At 33.5% G+C, this 27,301-nt stretch overlaps 2 protein-coding genes across 7 annotated transcripts in view; both read right to left on the bottom strand.

The window, feature by feature from the left end:
• LOC134533322 (choline transporter-like 1) overlaps positions 1–25,001 on the bottom strand; it is a 616,909-nt gene extending 591,908 nt beyond the window's left edge. Inside the window, exons 1-2 of one of the 6 annotated variants that reach the window (XM_063370818.1) lie at positions 24,522–25,001; positions 21,315–21,437 (exon numbers count right to left, since the gene is read on the bottom strand). In XM_063370818.1, coding sequence (XP_063226888.1) covers positions 21,315–21,437; positions 24,522–24,524 — 126 coding nt within the window. In that variant the 5' untranslated portion in view covers positions 24,525–25,001. The remainder of the gene's footprint in view (positions 1–21,314; positions 21,438–24,521) is intronic. The other 5 variants (XM_063370819.1, XM_063370815.1, XM_063370821.1 and 2 more) reach the window with 5 other exon arrangements.
• Positions 25,002–25,044: 43 nt separating this feature from the next.
• On the bottom strand, positions 25,045–26,739 carry LOC134533321 (uncharacterized). The gene is made up of 2 exons (XM_063370814.1): positions 26,197–26,739; positions 25,045–25,744 (listed from the first exon to the last, which is right to left on the bottom strand). The coding sequence occupies exons 1-2, from the start codon at positions 26,690–26,692 to the stop codon at positions 25,281–25,283; spliced, it is 960 nt and encodes a 319-aa protein (XP_063226884.1). The 5' UTR covers positions 26,693–26,739; the 3' UTR covers positions 25,045–25,280.
• Positions 26,740–27,301: the final 562 nt, after the last annotated feature.

Here is a 27,301-nt window from a genome sequence, read left to right as displayed (position 1 = left end):
AATTTCTCACAGTGAGTGCATTTAACAAAAAAAACTTATTATTAATTGTAGAATAGTAAATAATGAGCTTATCTCCAATTGAAACACAAAGTTTAACTATGATATATAAAAACAGCCTAAATTATTTGAAGCGCAATCTAACAAAAAATTACTTCAACTGAATTAAAAAATAAAGTTAACATCCAATTACCAATATTATGGAAATAACGGCTATTTACATGAGCTACAAATGCCTAAAACTTGATGGGTAGTTTTGATTGCATGGTTTTAAAACTCGGAACAATACAATTATTGGTTTATTCTTTGTAATAGTGAACACCAAATAACTATTCGTGTTTTTAAACTGCGTAATTAAAACAAATATTTTAAATTTATATGTTATTTCGTTTAATTGATAAAGCTCTGCTTTATTGGTCATTTGTGAAACGGAAAAATTAATTCACAGTCCAATGTTCAATAATAATGTTTGTTCGCTGAAGTATTACGTGTAATAAAATGCATTAATGACTACGGCTAGTCGACGTCTTATAGAAAATGCATAATCATCCCATGCAACACAGAAAGTTAACCAATAAATTCACAGTGAAACATTTTTTTAAGTTTTCGTTATGTGCAATTCACAGTTAAATAGTAGGTATTATTTTAGTTTAAACATTGGTTTAATAAATACATACTTAGCAGACTTACGGGTCTATCTTTTGACAAAAGTTTGAAATCAACATATTTCATATGCTTAATTTTTGTATATATAAATTTTATTAGTTACTGCAGGGCTTTATAATCATGCAAATTTAAAATATATACATGATAGTTCAATGGTTTCATTACACGTTACATGATATTACTTCAACCATTTGTTATTTGTAAGTAAATCATCTAGAGTTTGTGTTGTAGGCTAATGGAAATGAGAAAATAAATCTTAGCGACATAGTTTTGTACACTTAAAACGGATTGTCGAATAGAGTTTGATCGTGTATTGGATTATCAAGAAAACAATGCCAAAAACACGTAAAAAGTTTATGAAATGTATATTGAAATTATATTTGATACTGCTGTAGCGACCAGCCATCCTATCTTATTTTAACTCAATAAGGTTAATTGTTTAAGAGAGTTGTTATTTTAAGAACTAATTTTATAACCTTACATTAATTATACTGTTCCGGAGCTTACTTTTACTATCCATAATTTATTTGTGTTAACGCTTAATAGGCCCCTACATCAGAATTTTATTTTAAAATGATTTCTCTAGACTCATCAAAAATTAAAAACTTTGTTTTAAATTTTATATGAAAAATTAGCCTGAAAACCAATTTAAGTTTGTTTTTTTTCGTAACAATACAAAATATTGCCTGAAGATATTTTTCGGTTGACTGATTCATACCGCTGTATTTTTTAAGTGTACTTGGGTTTGGTTGCCAAAATAATTAGTGTAACTTCTGCAGTCACAAACATTTTGTCGTTATTTTTACCAGTTACAAAATTCCTTTAAATTAAATGAATAAGGAAAGTATCATTTTAACAGATATTTTCATGTTTGTTAACTTGAATATTTTAACATTAAAAGAGAACAAAATTACATAACATTTTCATGGACTAACAAATTTCTGAATTCTTGCAAGTAGTAAGGTCTGACGAGTCGAAAACATAATTTAGAGTTGTTATTGTTGTTAAAGTTTGGTTCTACCCGAATTTGACGTATTACTTTGACAGAAAAATAACAGATCTCATAAAGTTCCATAACTCAGGTAGAATTTGATGCTTCGAGTGAAATTTGAATCCTAGATTCCAATTTTACCTAGAAACTGAAAGATTCAAATAAAAAAAAAATTGAATAAATTAAAAACTTTATGAATTCTTTTTTCATTCTCTTTTCTTCAGACATTTTTTATAAATATAACTTATATTAAGACGTATTTGAAACCAGTCACATGAAAAAAAATATATTAGTGTCAATTAATTCAATTACGGTATTTGAACCTCGGGAAAACAACAATAAAATCCACCGCTGTCTTTACACTTCCAAGCCCATTAGGTGACTGATCTCCTCCGCAGCAAGCAGGAAGTCTTTGTGTTCAAATACTCTTTCTCACTGAACATGACATAAAAATAAACAGAATGCTGGTAAATCTTCATACAATTAAAACAAATATTAATGACAATTATTCTCATACGATGAAATTCTTTCCTAACTTTTAATGCAAATAATTATTTTTAGAAATGTTTGGCAACGTATGGTATATACATAAAGAGTCATTTTAAATATTTTAAGGTAGCAAAAAAATGTTAACGTCATTGTTTTCTTGTCCTATATTTAAGTGAATACAGAAATATACATTTAACAAAAAAAATCAGATTTAGTTGTTGCTTAAAGAAGGTAACACAAGTGTCATGTAATGTAACATCATTAAAAAAAATTTCAAAAGTTCTAACCAAGAAGACGCAATTTTTTGTTTATACAATTCAATAATTTATAAAAGCCTTATTTGTGCATATAATTGGATTCACTTACAACATACAAAAGTGCGTTTTTATTAGATTTAAAGGCGTAAAATGCACACGCCGTCCATTTCACACTTGTTTTATTCGTCATGACGGGTGAGCGCCACTTAATGTTTACAAATACAGTAGGCTCAGATATTCTTTTATTGTATTGAATTAAACCTTACATATGTAAGAAATTAATTCCCCTTTCGCTAGACGTGATTTGAACTTTCTCGTTCGAAGCCTCCGATTTGATTTACTTCGCAGGCAAATTACTTTAAATGTTGCGAGACACTCTATGCTTAGTTTTCGTTTGGCGCAAACAAGGCTTTGAAAATAACAGTTTGCGGTAATGTTTTGTTCAGAAAACATTTGTATGAATAAATTGTGTTTATGTTTTAATATTGTACTAAGAAGCCACAACGAATTTTCTTTTATCAAATATCCGTCTGATAGTTTTACTTTTCTTTTTGAGTAATTCTTCTTCAATATCTTCATTTTTTAACGTGGATTCTTTGGTATCTGTATTTATAAATGGACGTAACTGACCTATTTCTAAGCATCGCTTTGATTTTTAAGTGGGTTCTTAAGCCAGTGATATAACGTTGACTGATTTTCAAAAATTGAGAACACATTAGGTCTTCAGACGTATTTAATTAATGCCATTAAACTTTAACATTACTGTCACCAAAATTCTTCTGATGTGGTTTTGAAAGAGCCATACTTTACTAGTACCCGCAATTAAAAATAATAGATTAGGTTTTGTACATGAATTAATGTAATACACCTTACGTGAATAGCTAATAAAATTGCTCTAAAAAGTTACCACAATTCAATGGGATTATCTTGAAAGGTAATCGCAGAAATTATTTAAATGAACGTAAAGAAAAATATAATTTACTAACACGACGACGGATTGTTCGCGAAACCACCCATGTTTTTTTGCGCGAGTCAAATGCCAACTGGCGAGTGAGACGGCGGCGCGGCTATGTCCGAGTGCATGCGAGATGCAGAGCGACGGAGCGGCAACGTCGCGCTAAGCGATTCAAAGAGCAGCAAATTTGACTGAATTTTCCGCTTTTTGTCAATAAATTCACGATGTGGATCCACAAGCCAGTGCGGGATCCCCCAGGCCTTCAGATGATGCTGCATCCCGCGGGATTGCGGGATTCCACTTAGCTGTATTGCAATCCCTAGTCTCAGTGCCTTGCTCCTGTCAAGCTTATACGCCTATAGCGTTACAGTCATTCATTTACATGTACCTTATTAAGTAATGCGATTGTAGTCTCGTCTTTATTTACTGTCAGCCACGCACACGGAGCTCAGAAGGGAGACGCTAGCCAACAGTGTGTACCTAACTACGTTTTGCTAACTAATCAAACCATCTTTCTTTACAATAAATATATTTTAAAGTTTCTCTACTTTTAAGAGCAAATCATATATTTTAAACCTTCTTTGCTATGCTTTTTTACACGCTTTATATTAGCTTCACCTGTATGTTTGTATGTATGTTTGTAACCGACTCCTTTGGGTGCGATTTTGACCCACTTTAAACGGCCAGATTTCATTGAAACTTTGTAGATTTATCGAGTACCAATGATAATACACTAATTTGATAACATTATTCCATTAATCAATTTGCAAAATAAGATTTCTGTCAATTTATATAATTGGTAAAATGAAACAAAGACATATATGTACAGAAAACCATTTCGCTCATGTGCGAACTCTTTTCTTTCAGTTTGTCTTTGGCGCGATATAAACAAAGCCTACTAAATATTGTGACATTTAATTAAATGAAAATTGAGAGTGGGTTACGATTATTGTGAACAATATACTTTCTTGAAGAGAATATTATCTATATTTGTAAAAATATGAAGAAAAAAACCTGAAATAAGGGCTTTAAATGTTGTTTCTTTCGTTAAATAGAGAAACACAATTACGTCTTTGTTTCATTTTTACCAATTAACCAAGAGTGAAACATTATTATAAAACAACATTTTCTGCAAAAATTTCACGAAACATGGAAAAATTGAGGTTTGATTTTGCTGTGAAACCAACAGCAGATGGGAAATCAAACACCATATCCATAACCTCAATAGCTACACCTGATGGGCAGATTTTTGAAATTCCACTCGAACACCAACCTGCAAATCTACACCAAGCAGTTACAAATACTCCAAACTATGCCAAGGTCAGTAAATCATTAAATAAAAGACATCAAACACGGAAAATATGGATAAGTTTGACAGATGATATATCAAAAAACATATTTGGATAGAGAGCAAAACTTACAGTTTAAGGATTTTTACCTGGAATAAATTGAGCGAAAAAAAAAAAAAAAAACACTTTTATAAATAAACCAAACTAAAAAGTAGAAAATAAATAAGTTTCAAAAACTAAAAACACTCTTAATATAGAAAACCAAACTAAAAAATAGAAAATAAATTTTAATAAATTTGAATTAATAATAGTGTAAAAAATTGTTATAAATATAAATTAATAATAGTATTAATAAGAAAATAATGTATTTTATTTAAAAAAAAAAAAAGAGTGGGGTGCTTTTTAAGATATTATCGAAATGATAAACCTTATACTCATATCTGTCAATAAAATATTTATAACTATTGCCACCATGCACCCCACACTTTTTTTTAAATAAAATACATTATTTTCTTATTTACACTATTATTAATTTATATTTATAAAAAAATTTTACACTATTATTAATTCAAATTTATTAAAATTTATTTTCTATTTTTTAGTTTGGTTTTCTATATTAAACGTGTTTTTAGTTTTTGAAACTATTATTTTTTCATCAATTCTGTCTATTACAATAATAAATTAGTGTTTTTCTGTCTGTCTTTCGTGCTGCTCGGAGACGTTAATTTTTTATATAGATTTTTCTGGAAGAGAGGAAAGGGAAGGGGGTCAAATTTCCTTTCAAATAAATATTATCAGAATTTAATAAAGTTTCCTTTATTTCATGTTAAACGATCCTTACGCCATTATATACACCTCGACAACACGACAAATCCCGTGTTTCATAAATTGTAAAACCATTATTTTAAACATACTCCCCTCACATGCCTCTTCTGCATATATTAAGTTTACTTTATATTTATTATATTAGTATTTTTTTCTTAATATGAACTTTTTTCTATTCGGAAATTCCTTACAAAACACTTAAAAGGTTTTGTTTTTATCAACAGCATACTTATTTTGTAGCATGACTTTTAATTTGACATATTCTTAGTATAGTCTCTATTCCGTGTTATTCCTACTGACCGCAGCTATTGCATTGTCAATGCTTTCTTCACTGCAGTTGTGAAAGGCCCTTGGTGTATTGCACACATTGCTCTTTATAAACTGCCAAAAAGTTTTAATTTTTCAAAAATTCCTACTAGATTCAAACCTTTGCGTTTTAATTAAATTGGCTTTACAACAAATATTTAAGTAGAAATACATTTTTTAATATGTTTGTTTTTGTACAATTATGTGTGGTGTTAACATTTCAGTTTCGATTTAAGTTCGGAATAAAATAATATGTATTTCAATACTTTCTTGGCGATATTTTTGTGTAGAATCAATTATGACTATTTAATGTGTTAAAAAAACAGGAATAATTCATTGATTCAATTACTATTTTATTACTGCATGGTTGCACCAGAACGTGGCGCACACGTGCTTTTGAAATATTATATATTATAATTCTCACAAGTTAACATCACTTTTGAATGTTAACCCAGTCCATCTGTTATTATTACCACATTTCTACAGCAATAATTAAATAAAGTTGAACTTAAAAACTAAATATAATAAATTGTTCGAATTTTACATTAATGTTGATATCAGTTATTTGTACCGCTTCTTTAAAGAAAACATGCTAAATCTGATCCAACCATACAACTTACTTAGTCCCATTACTTTTTCATTAGAAAAATCTGGTCTAAAAACTAAAAAAATAAAGAATTATTGTTTTACAAGTATTCTGTATGTTTATACTTCACTTAAGATAAAGTAAATTTCTTAGTTACTCATGTCAGAAGTAATAGGTATATATTCAGTGTAAGTTTAAGCCGCAGCGTCAGAAAAGCATAGTGTAATATTAGCCTAACAACTGCAAGCGCGCAAGGAAAGAATATATACATACACACATATACACACACCTAATATGTGTGAGTGTTTGTGTTTGTATGTACATGTGTGTATATATAAAACATTTTCAGCAGTTTATAGAACAAGAAATTAATAAATGATACATAATACATTTATTTCTTTAAATATAATAAAAATTATATCCATCACATTTACTACTTCCTAGCTTTATCCCACGGTTAGCTCGCGTTTAAGTAGATTTTGTCATTCAATTCAGTTTGTCGGTCGACACAGGAAGCAAAACTATTAAATTCAATTAATTAATAATATAATTAACTCATTTAATTCAGGTTGTTGTTCAATACGGGTAGAGGTTAAATATTTACAAAAGAAAAAAAACTACACAATATAAATCAGGGTTAAGTGTTGGAGAAGAAAAGAAATAGCGGAATTTGTGTTAGTAGAGTCATAGGTTCTGCCTTGTCGCGAATTTAAGATTTCACTCCATATTAAATTTTACCTACAGTTAATTAACATCCCTTATTAACTCCGCTTGTAATCTATATCTTACATAGTATAAAACAAAGTCGCTTCCCGCTGTCTGACTATCATTATGAATGCTTAGATCTTTAAAACTACGCAACGGATTTTGATGCAATTTTTTTTAATAGAGAGATTGATTCAAGAATAAGGTTTATATGTATAAAACATGCATCATATAGAGAAACACTGATAATTTTAGAGGTTTAGAGGTGTATGTTGTGATGAATTGGTAGAAAATCACCATGGCAATGGCTATTCGTATCTATGGCAACGACTATGTCATTGTTAGTGCAGTCCTCATCACCGTTGATATTTTGCGGGGAATTTAAATATAAAAAATTGCTCTTTTTTTCCAAGTATATAGGTATCCTACAGACTTGAAACTTGACAGTAATGTTCCTTATGTTACTAGGATGACGTTTTCCGAAAATCAGCTCCCAAGGGTGGTTAAGCCCGTGCAACAGTGGTTACTTCGTCTCCATGGCAACGGGCATCGCTTTGTTTTCTTTTTCCATTCGAGACACTGCAGGGCGTACCCACAAGGAGGGGCATATAAAATGAGCGACGCAAGAGTGTACTGCCTGCAGACTGCCGAAGCGAAGTATGGGTACACCAGTTGTACGTTGCGTGCTCGAGAGTTGGGAAACCATCGGTGCTATTCGTTTTCTCTCCGATGCATTAAAAACATTGTAATAAATTAATTGCCATGGTATTTCATTTATTATTACTGTAAATGGGAGATTTGGTCTTCTTTTCCCTGTAGTATAGCCGTGCGAAGCCGGGTCGGGCAGCTAGTATATATATAAATGATGAAATTTCTTCTGCTTTATGGTGCAATCACGTTAACACGACTAAACGTACCGGTATGGGACCATCACCATTCGAAGCAGGATCACATGTAGGTGGTTCTAGGTTATTCATTTTTTGAATTCCGTAGACCCTTTCACCAATTTTTTTTTAGATTTTTAAATTTGATAAGATTTTTTGCCAGTAAAAAAATATACATACAATTTATGTTATGGAAACTTTTCTCCGTGCAAACAGATTGCTCATGTCATAGCAACAAAAAATAACTACACCCAATGATATATTAGTTAGATTTGCTGTTGAAGTTTTCTTTTAGTTTATTAAACTATAATTTATTTTTTGATGAAATATATCCTATGTCCTTTTCTGTACCCCTGACAACGTGTATGCAAAATTTAATGATGATCGGTTGAGTAATTAAGGCGTGAAAGCGTAACAAACAAACAATCAAAATCAAATTCGCATTTATAATATTAGTAGGATGATGAATAAAAGTGCTAATTTAACAAATCAGGCCTGTATTTATTTTTCATAGTCGTTTACCTATATTTGTTAAGTCATTGACATTTCTTTCAATGAAATTAGATATGTGCCTCCCGAAATCAGATAATAAATATAAATAAAAAAAGTTAAATTAGTTTTGTTTATGAATAGTTTGAACGAATATTTATGCTTGTGTATACGAGCACAGCTGCTTGTTGTCGACGGAAATGTGTGCAGATCGTACTGTATGGCTTGGCATTGTGATGCCTCAGCGGGGCGCCTGAGATCCCGGACTCAAGGTCGTAGGGTCTTTGGAGAAGAATACCTGAAATGTGCTGGGATGGGGTGTGGCAGGAAACCCGTGCGTCACTGGGGAAGGGGAGAGAAGTTGCCAAGTGGTGGGGGAACAATTTACGGGCAAACGGATTCTCATGACAAAGGACAGAACGAAACTTAAGCAGATTTTCGTGCTGGTTAGTATGAAATATAATTTGAGTATTCACAAACACAAAATATTAAAAAAAACGCAATACAGTCTCCTTTAGTTCTATGGAGAAATAAATTTTTGTTTAGTTTAAGTGCTCCAAGTTACTTCCAAAATTAAACCTTCACATTAAATAATGTTATAAAAATCTGCAGTTTTTCACTTTTTACAATAGTATTCTAACACATAAAAAATTTTCACCCATTCATATAGTATAACAACGAGTTTTGAGAGATGCACGTGTACACTTACAAGGGGCCATCCATAAATTATGTCATACGAATCATGATTTTTTGCCCCCCCCCCCCTCTCCCCCCCCCAGGGGCCTTGTCAAAGAAGATGGTGTGACGTCACAAAACTTCCAACTTTATATATTGCACTAATTGAATTAAAACAGCAGTTTTAAAATTATTTTTACCTTCATTAAAAATATGTTTTAAACAAAATAACATAAAATCAAAAATTTCTTAAACTTGAAAACTTTTTAAAGAATGATAAACTAATAATTATATCAATGAAAGATACAAAACTCAATCATCTTGTGTCCATGGACTCTGAACCCACTCCTCTATATTGCTTATCACTGGCATATCAGGCATTTCGTTCTCATTTTGGTTGTTAATGTCAGGAACACGGAGGACATTTGTCGTTCAACAATGTTGATTGCACTTCTTCCCGGAGCATTGGTGGCAATGTAAATAGCATCCAAGTCAAAATCTTTAAAATATTGCACAGCTGATACTATAATTCGCTCAAATTTCAAATCTCAAAAACTTCTTTGAATTTCGCATTCATGAGTTGATTACCTTAAAACGCATAGGCGTATTGATATGTTGGTAATATTTCTAAGTTTTTTCGCTTACATTTAAAGTTTCGCATTTAAATATTTTATATTTGGACATGTGACATCACGAAGCTTATGACGCCTCCTACCCCTTGTCACACGTCACACTTCGTCGACCACCTCCCCTCCCCTTAACGCGTGGCGTTATTTAGGGATGGCCCCCAATGAGACCGAGTCTTATCAGTTTCAGACAAGAAAATCAAGAAAAGGCAAATAACAATGTTTTCAAATAACCTTTAAAAATCACACTACATCTTGCAATTCTGTCCTCCATATTTAATGTAACGTGTTCCGAAAACACTGAAGTTATTTATATGGAAGCCGACTTTATTTTTATTACACGTTTCACGTTTTTACTTACGAAATTACCAAACAGTTAAAGCACATGAAAATGTTTAATGAAATTACAAAGAACTGCTTACTTTGACATAAAAATTAACATTACTTATAGAAATAAGCCAAATGTAAATTGTTTCGACATTTGTGATGTTTCAAGTTGCAGGGTCGGTGATGTCTAGCGTCTGGCGTATTTTACCTATAAATTGCCGCAGTTTTATTGCACTTGTTGCATGTAGCGTCCTGTGCGTTTGCTTTTCTTGCGAAGTTTATAACATTAGCCTTGTAGCCAACTAGTGAACACCTTAAGGTGTAGCCAAATTATACTTGTTGATTTTATTTAATTTCAGACGCCCGTGGACACTTCTTAAACATAATTTACTACAGTTACATCCAATTGTTAAACTGTCATGTATTTCACATTTCTTCCATGTGAAAAGTGCCACGTATCTACCGCTCAAGCCCGCTCCAGAATGTGTAATGGAACTTCAAGAAATTTAGGTTTCAATATGCGTTCGCTGCTTCCACAGTGTGTGAAAACTTAACAAATGGTAATTAAGTGATTGAATTTCACGGTTATGAAAAAAATTAATTAACTGAAAATTTGTTGAGTTACGATAAAATAACCACGGTCATGATTTACATACACACATGTATATAAACATAATTATATGATTAAATATAATTAAAAAACAAAGTAATGATTCTGGAGGCAAATTGAAAATAATGTCTTATAATAGCGTATTACATATTAAAAGTTCTCAAATAAACTCGTTGAAAACAACCGCATACTCTGTTTATTAATTACTGAAATCCAGCGCTATTGGACGTCTACACTCTTAACTACCATGATTCACAACTGCATTTGCTTTACGAGAACTTGCAAAAAAAAAATCAGTGTAAAAACAACAACCCAAAGGTTACATACAGGATTAGCATATATGAATAACCAGATGTAAAAAAAATCATATTTTCAAAGATATTATTCTATCAGTGATACTGAAAATAATAATAAAAAAATTCAAATTTCTTATAAAAATCGTTCTCTTCATGGCAGCTTTACCTTAGAACTCGATGATAATAGGAAAAAATGATGTGTTTATAAACCAAGTATACATTAATAGTTAATAATCAGGCATTTATATGTTTACATCTCATGACCTAACTTCGTATTACGCTTCATATCCTAGTAATTTCGTCACTATAGATCCACAAAATGTACTAGTACTGGGCCCCAATTTACATATGTGTCAACCAGGCATTCGCCCAGATTTCCAGTTTTTGAGCGGCGAAAGAATTTGAGGTACGAAAAAAATTGGACAAAAAGGTTTGAGGGACGAGAAATAATGCCTAAAAATATAAATTATTAAACAAAACAATTTAGAAAAAGATTTAAAATTTGTTTAACAGTATACTGTAACTCATATTTAATTACGGTACCTATAACAGCCGTATAAAAATGCTACAAGCATTCATTAAATAAAAAAAATACACACAGCCTTTGTCTTTGAGAAACCTTAGTATTTAGTTGCATAATATGCTGTTTTAAAACTTATTATAAATAAGCTTGACTTTTAAAAATTTATTATTTTTGCGGGGAACTGGAATGAAAGGGGGGCGGCTAAAAATTATTTTCCCAGAGCGCTGGCTCCTGAAATCGGTGCCTGGCTAGTACATAATACAAGAGCAACCAAATTTCTCAAATTGTTTACGATGAAATGTACTTATTTTCCACTTTCCCTACAACCAATTCTATTGATTTTGGCGTAAAGTAAAAATCGTCCTCAAAACTAATCAAGTGAAAACTTACATACGAAAATATCTTAAAAGAAATGTTTTGTACAAATAAAACAGAAAGGCTGTTTACAAAACAATCTGTTATTCACAAATGCAAGGATACGCACAGTTAAAACATACTTGTTTTTCCAACACTCTACCCACTTAGTACAGTAAAACCTTTTTGTTGCGACCCCATTTATTGCGACCACCTCTCTATTACAACCCGATTTCGAGGAACCGTGAAAAAATTGCCGAAAATCCGAAGATAAACAGACAGAAAATAAGTTTCTTGTGGTGAGTAACGTGTTGCTGCGTTTCTCTTGCCGAGTGCTTCCTGTCGACCGCTGTCAGCGCTTAACAACCCCCATTCCACGTCCCTTTGTCGGCAGGGTGCAGATAAAGGTTTTTGTGGCAACGTGTTTACGTTTAGCTTATTGCGAGTGTCTAGTGTGGTACGCAGTTAAGGCAAAGCTACCTGCTGGATTTCTCTTGATTTTGATTACTATCGGTTGACAATACACAGCGACCGACTGGATGCACGCCCGCCTCGACTTGTTTTAACTGCCGCAGCGATGTTTATTTTGACAGCTCAAGCAATTAATTTTTCCCGTGGGTTGATAGAAAAAGGTCGCTTCACCCAGCATAAAAAAAAAGGCTACGCCACTTATTCCCCGCGCAGGAAACACACTGGCTGCCGTCTGTCTACCCCGCATTTATCTTTCTTCTAACATTCCACGTTCTCCTCTCGCGCGAGCAATAACTAGGGCCACGATTATATGGTGAATCGCGAAATCGCGAAATTTTCCGCGAATTTATATGGAAAATGCGAAAAAAGCGATTTTTAAGAAAAACCGCTAAATAACACCGAAATTACACAATACAAGTCTCTTATATTTTAATGTGAAAAGCTTAATAGTCAAGACTTGCCCGGGTCCTGGTTGATAAGCTGGAAAAATTTCCTGCCTTGCATTTCTACATGCTTCCTCTAATCAGCTTTAGGGCGCCGTCTGGTCAGCGTGTGTGTTAGTGAAGCGGGATGATAAGATCGACGCTCAATGGTAGTTCTAGCGCGGTAAAACCTCTAAGTGCAAGGCTTCTGAACTGGCGCGCAGTCATCTCGTTCCCGTCAGATAACAGTGAAATTTGAGCGGTGACCATAACATTATATGGCGGAAAAATAAAGATAAAGGTGTAATGCATTTCCCTATGATACTTTCAAGAAATTTGTAACGGGTTTTTTACACCTAAAACTTCGAAAACATGTCTTTTAGCCATTTTATCTCAAAAGAACAATTAACAAATTCTTAAATGCTTTTCGTAAACAGACTCCAGTCGGATATATAGTATAGTTTGGAAATTGCGTAGGTTTTTCGTGGCTGTGCGCGGCACACGACTGTAGTTGCCATGCGTCACGCGCCGAGAATGTTGTCCGGCAGGAAGGGCGAGTATAGTTCATTTGCGGCAAAAATGAATACTTTTACGGCCCTGCTAAATTTTTCCATTAAATAAATTTTGAAGTTTCAGTGATTTTCCTTCAGAAATAATGTTGTGTAACTAACAAACAATTTGTATCAAAACAATTAACGGTAAATGGCTGTCGCGGGGGCCCTTAAAAATTTTTCATTTTACCAGAACTGGACTATACAAACCTGGCTTTAGTCGCACACAGTTTGGTGAAGGTGAGGAAGGATGTTGACAGTTTCACATGCCAAAGGACGTTGAAGTAGGAGGGGGAGAGAGACACGATGGTTTGTATGCCTGGGAGGGATGAACCTTGAAGTCTAGACAAGGGAAGGAGAGGTAAGCCGTATGACGTCATGCATCCGCCGCCTGTGCTGCCGCCAGCCTGTCTAGACGATATTCCCGCGCTCCCACTTACGTTGCACAAGCTACTGCTGCCGTATTTTTAAAGGAAATGTCCCATTATTTTTTTGTTATTCTCACATGAACATTATTGGAAATATTAAAGCCGACACAAAAAATACGCTGTGTGTTAAAGTTAACAGATTTTAATAATCTTTCATTTTGTTTTGTTTTAAATTTTTTTTCTTCTGATTTTCACATTTTGGTCAAAATGTCCAATTTTTTGACGGTTCTCGAGAATGTATTCGTAAAATCACTGCTTCGTTAAATCCGGGGTTCGTGACATCGGGGTTCTAGTGTATTTAACTACGGCAAGCAAGAAATCGTACATGTAATCTAACCAGTAAAAATAAACTGTCTATTGACATATTTTCTTTAGAGGTGGCCTGTAGGGCGACGGACTTGTCATGAAGGTTTAAAGCACAGCCGTCTAGCATTGTGAGTGACAGCATCCTGCCATTGTATGGCTGGTTTCTTAGCGAGTAGCGGTTTGGGAAAAGGGGTTGGGGGGGGGGGGGGGGGGTTGAAATCAACTGAAAATTTCGGAAAACATCTATTACGACCCCCCCTCTATTCCGACCCTATTCCTGGGAACCGTGAGGGGTCGTTTCAGAGAGGTTTGACTGTATTAAAGAACATATACTGAGAACTAAAATCAACTTAGCCAAACTCAAGAACTAATTATTCTTAGATGATGCTGTGGGCACTATTCATTTGGTTATAATTCGTATATAAGGAGTATAAAATCTATATTGTAACACAAAAATTTAGGATAGGTTCCTAATATTATAAAATAATAGCTTCTTGTAATTAAGGCTAATACAAAACCGTCAAGTTGAAGACTCGTTGCGTAAATTCAGAAGTAGAAATATTTTTTTGGTACATAAGTAAAACTTTATAAGTAATAAATAAAGGCAACCTAACTAACCTTTAACTGTAGTTACTATTCAACTTGTTTTCCAGGAGCCGCTACTCTGTAATTTCCCCCTAAAACATTCCGATGTGGCATACGAATAATATATAAATGTATGTCTGGCATCTGGTGCCAGTACATTGTGTGTGGTTGAGGTCCATCATCTTGGATTGTAACTTCACGGCTGCCATTTTGCATGATCTTGACTTTGAGCTCGGCCGCTTGTTATTCCTGACAACATTTGGTTTGTGTTCTCCCTGTGTTCCTGGTTATTCCTGTCAAAACGTTTGTTGAATTTCTTAGTGTGCTTCTTGTTAATCATTAGAAAGTAGGTAATATTTCCAAGCATTTTTTCGATATGAGACATGCAATTGTATTCAGTTTTGCGTTTATTTAGTGAATTCCTGTTACCAAATTACTTTCGATATAAGACGTATGCAATTGTATTCAGTTTTACGTTAAGTTAGTGAATTCCTGTTACCAAATTACAACTACAAATTAAATCAGGTGAAACTCACACATAAATTAGATTTATCACTGAGTCGATTTCTATGAATTAAAACAGCTGAGAACCACAGCATGCAAGATTATTCTCCTTCTGCTTGAGGTCTAGCAAAGCTCTCCTATTCCGATCGTGAGTGAGCATCCCGCATCACGCCTAAAACAGTGACCGCTTTTACAACATAACAAATAACGAATGTTTTATACTTGCATTATTATACAAGGTAAATTGTACTAGATGGATTAAGATATATTGTTTAAAGCACGAACACTGTGAGCAATTACATGAGGAGACATCTGTTGGTGAAAAGCAGATATTTTTGGAGATGAATTTTTCAACAAATGTAAAATTAACTCTAGCTGATGGTTTACTGAAATTCCTACTTGGATGTCTGTTTTAGTTTGGAACACTCAGTATGCTTCTGACCACATTCACAGAAGCTAGTATGGATTCCGTAGTGATGTCTGTAGCCGTTATCGAACGGACACAAGTGTAGTTATCGCAGCAAGAAATTTACCTTGCAATAAATGTTAAACATCATGAGAGAAGTGAGTGTATTTTGGGGCATTACCAAAAATTATTTAGTTGCACTCAGCATCATTTAGTTGACGAAATATCTTGAATAAACATCACAAGATCTGTACAACCAAGCTAACTGATGATAAAAAGAACGGTGCTTCAACATCCAGAAAGTGAAATAAAGACAACACTATCCCAGATTTCGTTAATGATCTGAAATTAAATGCTAACGAAGAAAGTAGCATCTTTAATGGAAATGAAAAAAAAATTATCTTAGCAAATTCAAGTAATCTTTGCAGAACTGAAAACAATATAAAAGCATCTGAAGCTGACAAGTTCGAAGACCAAGCTGAAGCACATGAATCTTACAAGATTGACAATTGTGATGAAGCACTGAGACCTAAACGATGGAAGCGACATGTTAAAATTATCAATTCTGATCATTTCCGTGATGATCAATGGGACGATTATGATTATAATAACTATGAGGCTATCGAGTTTCTCAGAAAATTGGCAGTAAAAGCGCAAAGAAGACGGAGGCAGCAGCAGAAGAGATTGATTACACAACATGAGAAGATCCTAAAATATTGGTCGATAGGTTAAGACTTCTACTTGCTTCCCAAAATGTTAAAAATATATCCATCAATAAAGAAAAATGTACTATACTTCATGAACTAAGATGTACGGGATAGTACAATAATGCCTTGTTTTACCTGCAAGTGTGTTTTATTGAAAAATAAATTATATTTTGTATTTTGGAAAAAGTGTTTTATTTCTTGTATTTTAATTTATCACCTAAGATTGTTTTCTCACACTACAATTTCTAACTAAAATATGCAAAAATCGTCACCAAACAAAATAATAAGTAACAAAAAAGCCTTCTCAGCAATCGAGACAGTTTCGGGCTAAATATAATTGAAACCAATTGGAGCCAAATTCAGTTGTAGCTGTTGTAGAGAGTTGGAGCCATTGTAGCCGTTGTAGGTTGATTTTAATCTTTACTCGGACTGGACAGTAGCAGTCGCAACAACGACGAAAACCTTGATGACGTATGTACCATCAGCAATTGGAGGTTCATCAGTTCAGTCTGACCTATCACCTACAACAACAGTAATGCTGACTATCGTCAGTAGAGATCATTGTGGAAGGTCTACCATCGCCGTTTACATACTAGAGGAGACTTTAACGGGTTCAGCGACTTTATCAGCAGTAAAAACATAACAAGTACCTATCGAAAACGAATACATCGTGGTTCGGATACGCTTGGCCTACAAGGCTGACATTGTAAATTATCGGTTCGAACAGTATGCTGAGAATCGATGAATTATATCTTTTGGTTCGGGATACTTTGTCTATACCTGAAATGGTACATGAGTAAGCTGTAGGGGTTTCCAAACCTCTTGGTGTGGAGATGCTTGTCATACGGCCTGTCTAGAGAGACGTTTCGTTGTAAGGCCAACTATCCAATTGTCAGAAGGTAAAGAGAGAAATAAAAAATATATTTTTTAGTCTAAAGTCCCCTTTTTTGCATCGACCAAGGATCGAACCGAGGACTGAAATCAATTGATTGAATCGCTAAATAATTTGGCTAATTTTCTAATATTTTGTCGATTTTTCCTCAATTATTTATTTAATAAGTACAGAATTTCAATATGGCGACCAAACCTACATCTGCGGCTCACTGGAAGCTGATAGATCAGGAAAGTAAATATATATATTTTGTATTTTTAAATGAATTAAATTAAATTTTAAACATAAAACTTTATTTGTATTGGTCAAGTATTGAACCTAAGACTTAAATCAATCGGGTCAATCATTACATTAATGGGCGATCTTTTTTTTTTTTATAATTTGTGGAATCATTTCCAGATATATAGGTTAATAATTACAGAATTACAATATGACGGCTATGATGTCCGAATAGATGGCGTAAGTGACAAAATTCTTGCAATAAATACTCCTGCACTCTTGCCAACACAGCAGTAGCGCTCTATAGCATACGGCTGGACACTAACGTGCCTGGTAGCAAGAACTGAAAACAAAGATGGTGGCAGCGTCCTCTAGCATATGGTTGGTGTACTACGTGACACTCGCGCTCCTATTATTGTGAATTGAAAACAAGTATGGCGGCAGTTCCCTCTAACAAATTCTACAATTTTTATTTCATCATATTGAAAAAAATTACTAGTCCGAATATGTGACATTTTTTATATATACCTTATATAATTCTCAGTCTGTTAAATGTCTCGATGGTCATGTGGTAAAACGCGTATGTTTCTAATCCAGAGTTCCGAACTGCCATGGTTCGAATCACCTAACTGCCAATGTATATAGTATAAAAAATTCAATTTAATATGGTGATAAGGGTCATAGCCTCATTAGTAGGTAACGGAACATCGAACTTATGTACATGAAACAGAGAGTAGCTGACACTAGGAAAAAATAGCAGAAACAAAAATGGTAGACATTACATAATCCAAGATGGCAACCTCCAGTAGAAGAAAGAAAAGCAAGATGACAACTTCCGGCAGATAAAAACAAGATGATGGAAAAACCAGATTGCGGCCGTAACGAAAAGTGCAACGTTCGAGATTGGGGCATTCGATTTTAAGATGGTGGAAAGTTTCAGAACAAAATGGTGGATTCCAATATGGCGGCGAGATCATAGTCAAGGTCATTCAAGATGGCCGCCGTGATGTCACAATCCAAGATGGCGGACCCCAAACACACCACGCACCGACTTCAGTTTCCGGACATACATTTATACACTTCTCATACGGAATGTTAGAAAAAAAGTTTATTTTGAATGCATACTGGCGTGAACTTATTCACTATAAATAATTTTTTTTGTTAAGAATTCTTTAAAAATATATCAAACTGAGTTTTGTGTGTTTCAAGGGAAAGGACCATCTGTTAATTTCAGCTGCAAAAAAATAAGTCAAAATATGACAAAACAACACAAGTGAATATGTTTAAATTACTAGTTAATGGAGTGTAGCACTATGAGGCAAAAAGCCACAGACTAATATAATGTAGGTCTACACATAACATAACCAACCACAGACATTCAATTAAGTAATTGTGTCACAGCATTTTTCTCAATAAAACAATTAGTTAACTCATTTGTGAATAATGCCTCTCCACTCACCTACTCACACTTGGCAATGAATTAGTGAAAGTGTTAATTCAAAGTCGAGTAAATAGTTATCTGGTTGCAAGCAATATAGCTTAAAATTGTCGTCCAAATCACCTGACACAATTATTACTTTTAGAGTAAAGTAAATAAGAAAAGGGAATTTTTTTCATAGAAGCATTAAAATACATAATATTAAATTTTTAAGTTTATTGTGCAAAATACGAAATCAAAAATAATGTAATCATTAATTGATGAATAACCGTATATTGTTAACACTTAACTATAAAAAGGGGGGGGGGGGGGGGTGGAACTGCCGTAGTACGTACATTACAACTTATTTACTAAGACATTGGAAAGTTAAAAGTCTGTAGACATAATACGCTGCAATCGTACGTGATGGAAGAGAAAGTCCGCGAGAGATAGTAACATTTCTGATTTAGACGTAGGGCATAACGCAGGTCACACCGAGCAGATCGACCCGCATTTTCAGCCACATGAGTCACGTTGAAATATGAACTCGATTGAAACTTCTACGAGCCGAAGAAAAGAAACCGCAATTTTTCCTAAACTGTTACTAATTCAAAGTAATGATAAATATATAAACGGAAAATTCCCTGCAAAATTGTTATAATATTAGTCAAAAATAGTTATAAATAACTATGGGGAACTCATTCAAAGATATGAATAGGCATATTAAACAAAAATAGTTATCGAATTTTATTTTAAAACTATGAAAATAGGTTACACAAACCATAATTAATCAATGTAACAAAGAAAAAATTTGTAAAAAAATATATACTTTTAAATTTAAAACCTAATTACCGTAAAAATACTTCATTATCTCACATCAAGTAATGATAGTTACTCGGAAATGCACTACGTATAATACGAGGTAGAGCAAACGCGAAAGCTAGGTTAGAAATCATTTCATGAATCTTGATTTTTTACCACCTCTCCAATAACCTAGCCGTCATGTTGGAACCAGCTGTCTGGCCAAATATTTTCTGCATCCCCAGTAAACATTGCTTGTGCAGTAGGTATTGCCCCGGAAATTAACAGGAAAATAGTACCTTGATATAAATTTTATGAAATGGAAAAATTAAATTTTTATGTTCCTCATATATAAAATTTGCAACGCTTTTTATCTAAAAATGTTTTAAAAATATTTAATAACTACCCTGCTTCTGAACATTAATATTTCTGCTTTCTCTGCATTACGTGATTTCTTACTTATTAAAGTTTTAACGATTATTATACATACATTCTGTATTTATATTCTTAAGATTATGTTTAACGCTAAATTTAAAAAATGTAAAAATTTTATATTAAATAAATGGCATTAACCTTCGAGAGAAGAATACCTAATGACGCTACAACGAAAGTAAATGAGATAATAAAAGTTTAATTTATATACATTTTTTTATTTCGTTTTAAATTTCCGTCAAGAACGACGTCATAGAAACGGGGCAAATTAATTCAATTTTTTTTCTTCTTGGGTTTACATGTAGTTATTTAAACACGTGAATTTAGCCCAACGCTCATTATGTAATCAACTTAATTTATTATAGCTATACAAACAAAAAACAACTGTTTTACTAACACAAATTAAATCTTAATCATTGAAAACAGGAATAAAATTAATGTGTCATTCAGATGTGGTGAGCAAACCATTAGCTGAAGTCAATTTAGCTGAAGTCAATTTAGCTATGTGTGGAACTAACAGCGCCATCTATACAGGGAGAACCAAACTGAACGCGAAAGTAACTATTTAGCCACAAGAGTGCAGCTCTGAATGCAGGGAGTGCAAACAAAAATATTTCTCACTACAGTCCTTTCAAAATATTTACGCCTTCTCATTCATATTCTAAGTTGTGTGGTTCTGCGTTGCGTGTTTCTAAGTTACGTGTTCCTAAGTTATGACATTTCTAAGTTGTGTGTTTCTAAGTTGTGATAGTTCTAAGTTGTGACTTTCTACGTCACTATGTTTCTAAGTTGTATGGTTCTGCGTTGCGTGTTTCTAAGTTGTGTGATTCTAAGTTGTGATAGTTCTAAGTTGTGACTTTCTACGTTATGACGTTTTTAAGTTGTGTGGTTCTGCATTGTGTGTTTTTAAGTTACGTGTTTCTAAGTTATGACAGTTCTAAGTTGTGTGTTTCTAAGTAATGATCTTTCTAAGTTGTGTGTTTCTAAGTTACGTGGATTTTTCCAAGTTTTCTAAGTTATGACAGTTCTAAGTTGTGACTTTCTAAGTTATGTGTGGTTCCCCATCTTATGACTTGACTGACAAGTGGGAACATCCAGAGATCCAGAATCCCACTCCGTAAAAGCTTGAACTTCTCCCTTCCTTCCAGAGGTTACTCCGGTGGTGTCAGAACCTTGGACCGCTGAAGAGATGGGTCAAGAATGATTATGGAACCCTTATAACATGTGATTTTGAGCCATTTTTGGAGAACTTTGGGTTATATAATTTTCTAAAATGTTTATTTATAAAGATGACACTATGACTGTAGAGCAGGTAGGACTCACCATGAGGAACAAGAAAGCAATGAAGAAGCAGAGCCACACGACGTCCGTGCAGGAGCGCGGCCGGGGACTGCTCGCTGGCCGCTGGGCCTCTCCCCCCTCGTCACCGTCGCAGCACGACATGGTCTGAAACACACACGCTGCCACTGACGCCTGTCCGCCCGAACGATGGCTCTCCGTTCACCCGGGGCTTCACAGGCCACCAGTCTGCCCCGATACACTGCAGCTTCGTTACCTTGTGTGTTACAAGTGTGTGTTACAAGTATCAATAACTCTCTAAGCATAGAACACAATTTCTACAATTGTATGTATTTTCACAAACAAATTTAAAATGGCATCAACAAAATTGATGTTAATGACTTTGTTAATTACTTTATTTATGTAAAAAATTTTCTGCAGATTTCTTGTGAATAAGATTTTATTCTAATTGTATTTTTTTTCCTAACAGTATACAGTGCAAACGAGAAAAATGACACAAAGAGAATAAAAAAATACTTAAATACAAAAGAGAATGGTAAAAAGGTTAAAAGTAAGGGGCAAATAATAAATTAAGTGAAAGCTTTGTTAGGTTAGGTTCTATACATTAATAACACGTAGCATCTTTGTTAAATTATTTAATTTAAAAAAAAAAAGTCTTAACTCCAACTGAAAACATTTCACTTAGGTATTACCATTTGCCTTTATTTCCAGAAGCCAAAAATTTCAACAACAAACAATTAGCCCTAAAATGTTATGCATAAGTTTTGTTGGGATGTATGTCACTTATCACGAAGGCCTACTAACCACTCTATTTGTACGTACTTAATGTAATTTTTGAAACGAGTAGCTTTTCCATAAAAATAAAAAAAGTTGTGAAATTATTTATTTTTAGTTTGACATAAAAGCACTGCCATAATTAAATGACTTTCTGTTAATTCACAGTTTTAATGGTTAAATACGTAAGATTAGCAATATCAATAAAGTCCATAAAATCACAGTAGTACCGTCAGTTGGGGTGGAGGTGACCAGATTTCATCTTCATAATGAATTTTTGCTAACAAATTTTAATATGTTTATTTATCTAACTATGTACGTGTATAGATCTATACTTACTTGTTTTCTGAAATGCTGTCATTGAAAGAAAAAATTACTAATATTATAATGATGTTTTTAATTTTTTTATGTAATTGGTCATGTTCACCCCCAGTGGGGTGAATGTGACCATTAAGTTTATTTTCATTGTAATTTTTACCTTGCTAGTGTTAGGGTTAAGTTGACTACATTATATGTAAGAGAAACACCAAAAAAAATATTTTGAGAAAAAAAAATCTTAATTTGAATTTTTACTCTTTAATAAAAAATATATATACAATTTAGAACAAAATAAAGTGTTATTTATTTAGACTGCCAATAATGAAAACTCAAGTGAACAGATTTATTTACCCACCTATCAATAGTTAAGGTGACTTCACTTAAACTACTTGTGCGCAAAACTGGAAAATAATTGAATTGATATTTTACAAACATTATCATTTAGGCTATTCCAGAATATGACTGATGGTTATTTCCTAAAATAGAGGAACCTACAAGTTATGAAAACAGCCAATAACCAAAAAATATATTTTTATTAGTATAATAAAACATTTAACTGATATGTGAAGTAAACCTTACAATAATAGAAAAAATAGACCAAACAACGACAGGTAAGCTACTGGAAATAACAATTGAAACTATATGTTAGTAAACATTGAACTGCATTTCCATTCTAGTTCATTCTGCTATCACTTTTTCTTGGCACACATAATGGCCTCGTTTGTTTAGTTTATAAGGAGGCAGAACTGTTTTCTGAATTAGACACTTCTCAACATAAATTACTAGACATTGGGGTGAACATGACCATGTGGTCATCTTCACCCCAAAATGCTAAATAAACTGCACAGTTTCAATAAAATTTGTTTACCTTAGAAATTTTTATTTATTTGGCAATTTTTATTATTTACTTACTCTTCTATCCTCTCAAATCAGCAAACATAGCAATTTTATTTGCAATTATTTTTTTATTATACCCGGCAGCAATAAAGTATTAACAACATTATTAATCATAACAAATAGTTCTTGGTTTTTATTTGTTTCTAAATTTCTGTCTAAAATTGTAATTTCAATCCCAAAATCACTTCTTTTAAGAGAAACTCTCCTAGATTTTAAAACATAACCACATAATTTTTTATCTTCATTGCCTGGATTGTGTCAGGCCAACAAAACAAATTTCATAAAAATGGTCAACTTCACCCCACTGGTCAACTTCACCCCAACTGACGGTAGTTGTAAAGATTATGTTAGTTACATTTGAAATACTGTGAAAGTGTGTGAAACATTGGTTAGGCCAGGAAAGCTAAATTTAAATTCCTTATATAATGTTAACAGTTGGTTTGGTTGTTACCTACATTTAAAATAGATAATTCCTAACCAACCATTAACAATATTTTACAGTATTTTAAGGTAGTTAGCTACCCAAACCCATCGCTAAAAGGGGCAAATATGGGTATCCCGCTTGAAGTATTGCAATATCCTTAAACAGAATTAGAACAAAGATCACACATATTCCTGCATTTGTTTCCTTTATTTTTACAGAAAAGTCCCTCTTATTGAGAATTAATATTTTTTTCAGAACAGCAATTACTATATAAAATTACCAAAATCACTTATAATATTTTGATGCCTCTCTCAGCAAAACTAACACTGAAGGAAATGCTTATCTGTAAAAACACATAAATAATTGTGCAATTAGTTTCTTCCAATTCTTATCATTTTTTCTAATAATTCTGTAAAATATTGTTGCAATATTTTACACAAATTACCAGTAGTTACATTTTTAAAGGTTAGATTTCTTACATTTGATAATATAGTGAAACAGTTATGACTGTTAGAGTAAATACGCTACATTTAAGGTACTGTTAAATAGTGTTGACTGTTGGTTGAGTTAAGGTTAATAGTAGGTTCAGTATCAAGTTAATTTTTTGGCTACCTTTTTTATTGAAAACGTTTCAACCACTACAATCTAGGAGCGGGCTCATCTAAGGCAAGCCTAACATTTCTGCACCTTGGTGACATGCGTAACGATGATACAAAACAATTCCGACTCAATTGGTACCATGAAAATGAAATAATTAAAAATCTTTATTTGTACAATCGACCTTTTCGAATACTCATTCCAATATATATTTGACATACCATTTATAATTTAGTAGCAGTTGTAAATGTTTCATTCCGATCTCCAAAAGAATAAGACTGAACGAGTTTCTAACCTCAACATATAACGGCTCAAGTGATTAGCGTCTCATTAGTCACTTGTTAAGGTTGAAGACACCCCAAATAATAAAGACATTTCATAAGCACAAAATATAATTAAACATAACAGTTGAACTACAAGTAATTCAATTTAACTAGCTACAATAATTCATTGTAATAAATATTTAAACAAGCGCGGTATAACGATTCCTTAAAGGTTTGAAACTTGTTTTTATACAAACAAAATGAAACAACTGCTGTGATACAGACATAAAGAAAGTGTACAATTCTCGCTTCACGGTTTTAATTCTTCCAGAATGCAGCACTGGGAACCCTTGAAGACTGTTTGAATCGCTGTTTATTTTACTCCCAAGAAATAGGTCTCCAGACTCGGTTCAAACGTTGCCTACGTTATTATTCAAGGCCGGGAAGGAGAGAATGTAAAACGCGAGACGATTCAGTTCCAGAGATCGCCGCTAGGTAGCTCTCTCATGTGCAGTACACGGAACCGCGCGAAACATCTGTTTAAATTACCGTTGGTCCTATAACTCATGAAATTGGTGTTTAGAACTAACTGTTATGATAAATACAATGAAGCCCTATGTTCAAATACTTCTAAAAGATAAAGCAGTCGTAAACAAAATGAATGTAACAGTTGTAACACCAAATAAAGTGTTAATTGTTACTCACCTGGAACTACGCTTACAGTTTTAAAATTTTGCGGCTCAATGGTTTTCTGTATATTTTTGATGGTTTGTCAATTTTGTCTGTCACCGAACGTGCTTCGTTGTCCAAAATAGGCTTCAGAAATTTGGTTATTATGGTATTTGCAAGCTTTTCTTGACTGCACAGTGAACACTTAAAATATTGAAGAAACTTTGGCACTAGAAACACTTTAAGCTTCTTGATGAGCTGTTTACGTCCTAAGTGTTTAAGAGTGACACAAGTAAATTTTAGTATCTTGCTCAGGAAAAAAACGAATTTTCTAGATGGGTACCGCAGACCACCGCGATCTTGCATTTTAATCAATCGGAGCAACGGGCTGTCACAATCGGGAGTTGATATTTGTTCTAGGCAATAGGCACAGTTAAAATTTTCTTCTGCAACCCGTACCAAGTACCCAGCAATCATAGCTAAGGACGCGATTTGCAGCGTTACTGGAGTTTCTGCAAAACACAAAAACAAAAACAACATGAAATTACGTAACTCATTAAATTAAGGCTCGGCATCACATAACTTTTAATGTTCCATTATTGTCTTCAAAATTAGATATACATTATAGACCTTATAGATCACAAGTAGACCTACCTATGATATTAGTTTCTAACAAATAAAATATCTTCGACAAAATATTATATCTAACACTTAAAAAAAGCAGGAATGCATTAATAATTTATTTTAAAAAGTAGGTGGTATGACAAAAGGCGTCATAATTTAATAAATGTTTGCACTGTATTGGAGTGCATGTTGTCAACTACCTATAGTCGCATTTTCAAAATGTATCTTCGCATGCAATTTGAATATGCTACAATTATAGTAATGTAATAACTAGACAGCGAGTGGGGCATAGCCTTAAATTAAAATTATAATAAAAAATTTCCCGTTCAATTTATCTTACCTTCAAGATTTTCGTCAAGAATTCCTGTTGCTTCAACTGGAACATCACAAATTACTGTGTTCAGCTCACTTATTCGTTTGTGATGTGCAATTGCATCCAATGTCTTGAAAGTTTGTCTTTCTACATTTGATGTAGCTGAAGGATTTATTAAACCCGTTTTTAGCGTTGTGTCGATTGCATACATGCATGCTCTTGCGTCCATCATATCGTTGAAACCACCTTTTCTTCGCAAGTGACTGAAGAGAAGTTCGATGTCATCGCTGCTCAGGTTCCTGCTTAAAACGAAATGAAATCCAACTGATATTAAATGTTGTATACATTTTACAGTTGCCTGAGTTGTCACGACTAGAGCTTCGTATGTCTCTTCACTTAGTTTATTTTGTTTGCTGCTCGACTTTTGGATATTTTCCATGTAAGGCAGGAATGTATCTAGCAACCAAGACAGTCTGTCATCGTCAAATTCTGTGAACACTAGTTTGTCGGTGTTTCTTGACATATATGCCTGCTTTGTGTTACAAACATCGTGAATATCGTGCCATTTTCTGACATATTCCAAAAACTGTATGGTTTCAGCAAGGCTTTCGTGGTTTTCGACTAACTCAGGTGCTATTGTAGGAAGAGTCTTCAATGCAGCTGTCAGAGGAAGGGAAAAAACATACTTGGCTCGTTGCACATTCATTTTTTCGATGTTCGAAGGGTAAACAACTTTTCTGTTCAGACATCGAACAGGTTTCACTGTACAGTGCTTCTGTGCATCGTACAATTTTTTCAAGGGCTTGCTTGAGATCATTATACCCCTGTAGAAAAAATTCTTCTGAAGAAACTGAGTGCGAATATTTTTCAAAATGTGGCTCAAGTCAAAACTCAAAAAGATTACTCTGTTTTCATCATTTGGGTGTTGTATTTCAGGTAGTAATTGGCCGCCACACACCTCCTTCATCATGCTAACATTTACCGAAGAGTTATCAGTAACTATTCGCAGAATTTCAAAACCTGTTTCTTCTACTTCTTCGATCACCTTTTTGGTTAATTTACACAGCTGAGGTCCTGTTAATTGACGAGTAAAATAAAACGCGACGGGAATTCGGATGGGAGTGGAGAGGCC

This window comes from Bacillus rossius, chromosome 6 (genome assembly GCF_032445375.1).
Source record: "Bacillus rossius redtenbacheri isolate Brsri chromosome 6, Brsri_v3, whole genome shotgun sequence".
In the NCBI taxonomy this organism is placed as follows: domain Eukaryota; kingdom Metazoa; phylum Arthropoda; class Insecta; order Phasmatodea; family Bacillidae; genus Bacillus; species Bacillus rossius.
Note: the sequence above shows the minus strand (reverse complement) of the source record. Positions and strands in the feature narration are given on the sequence as shown.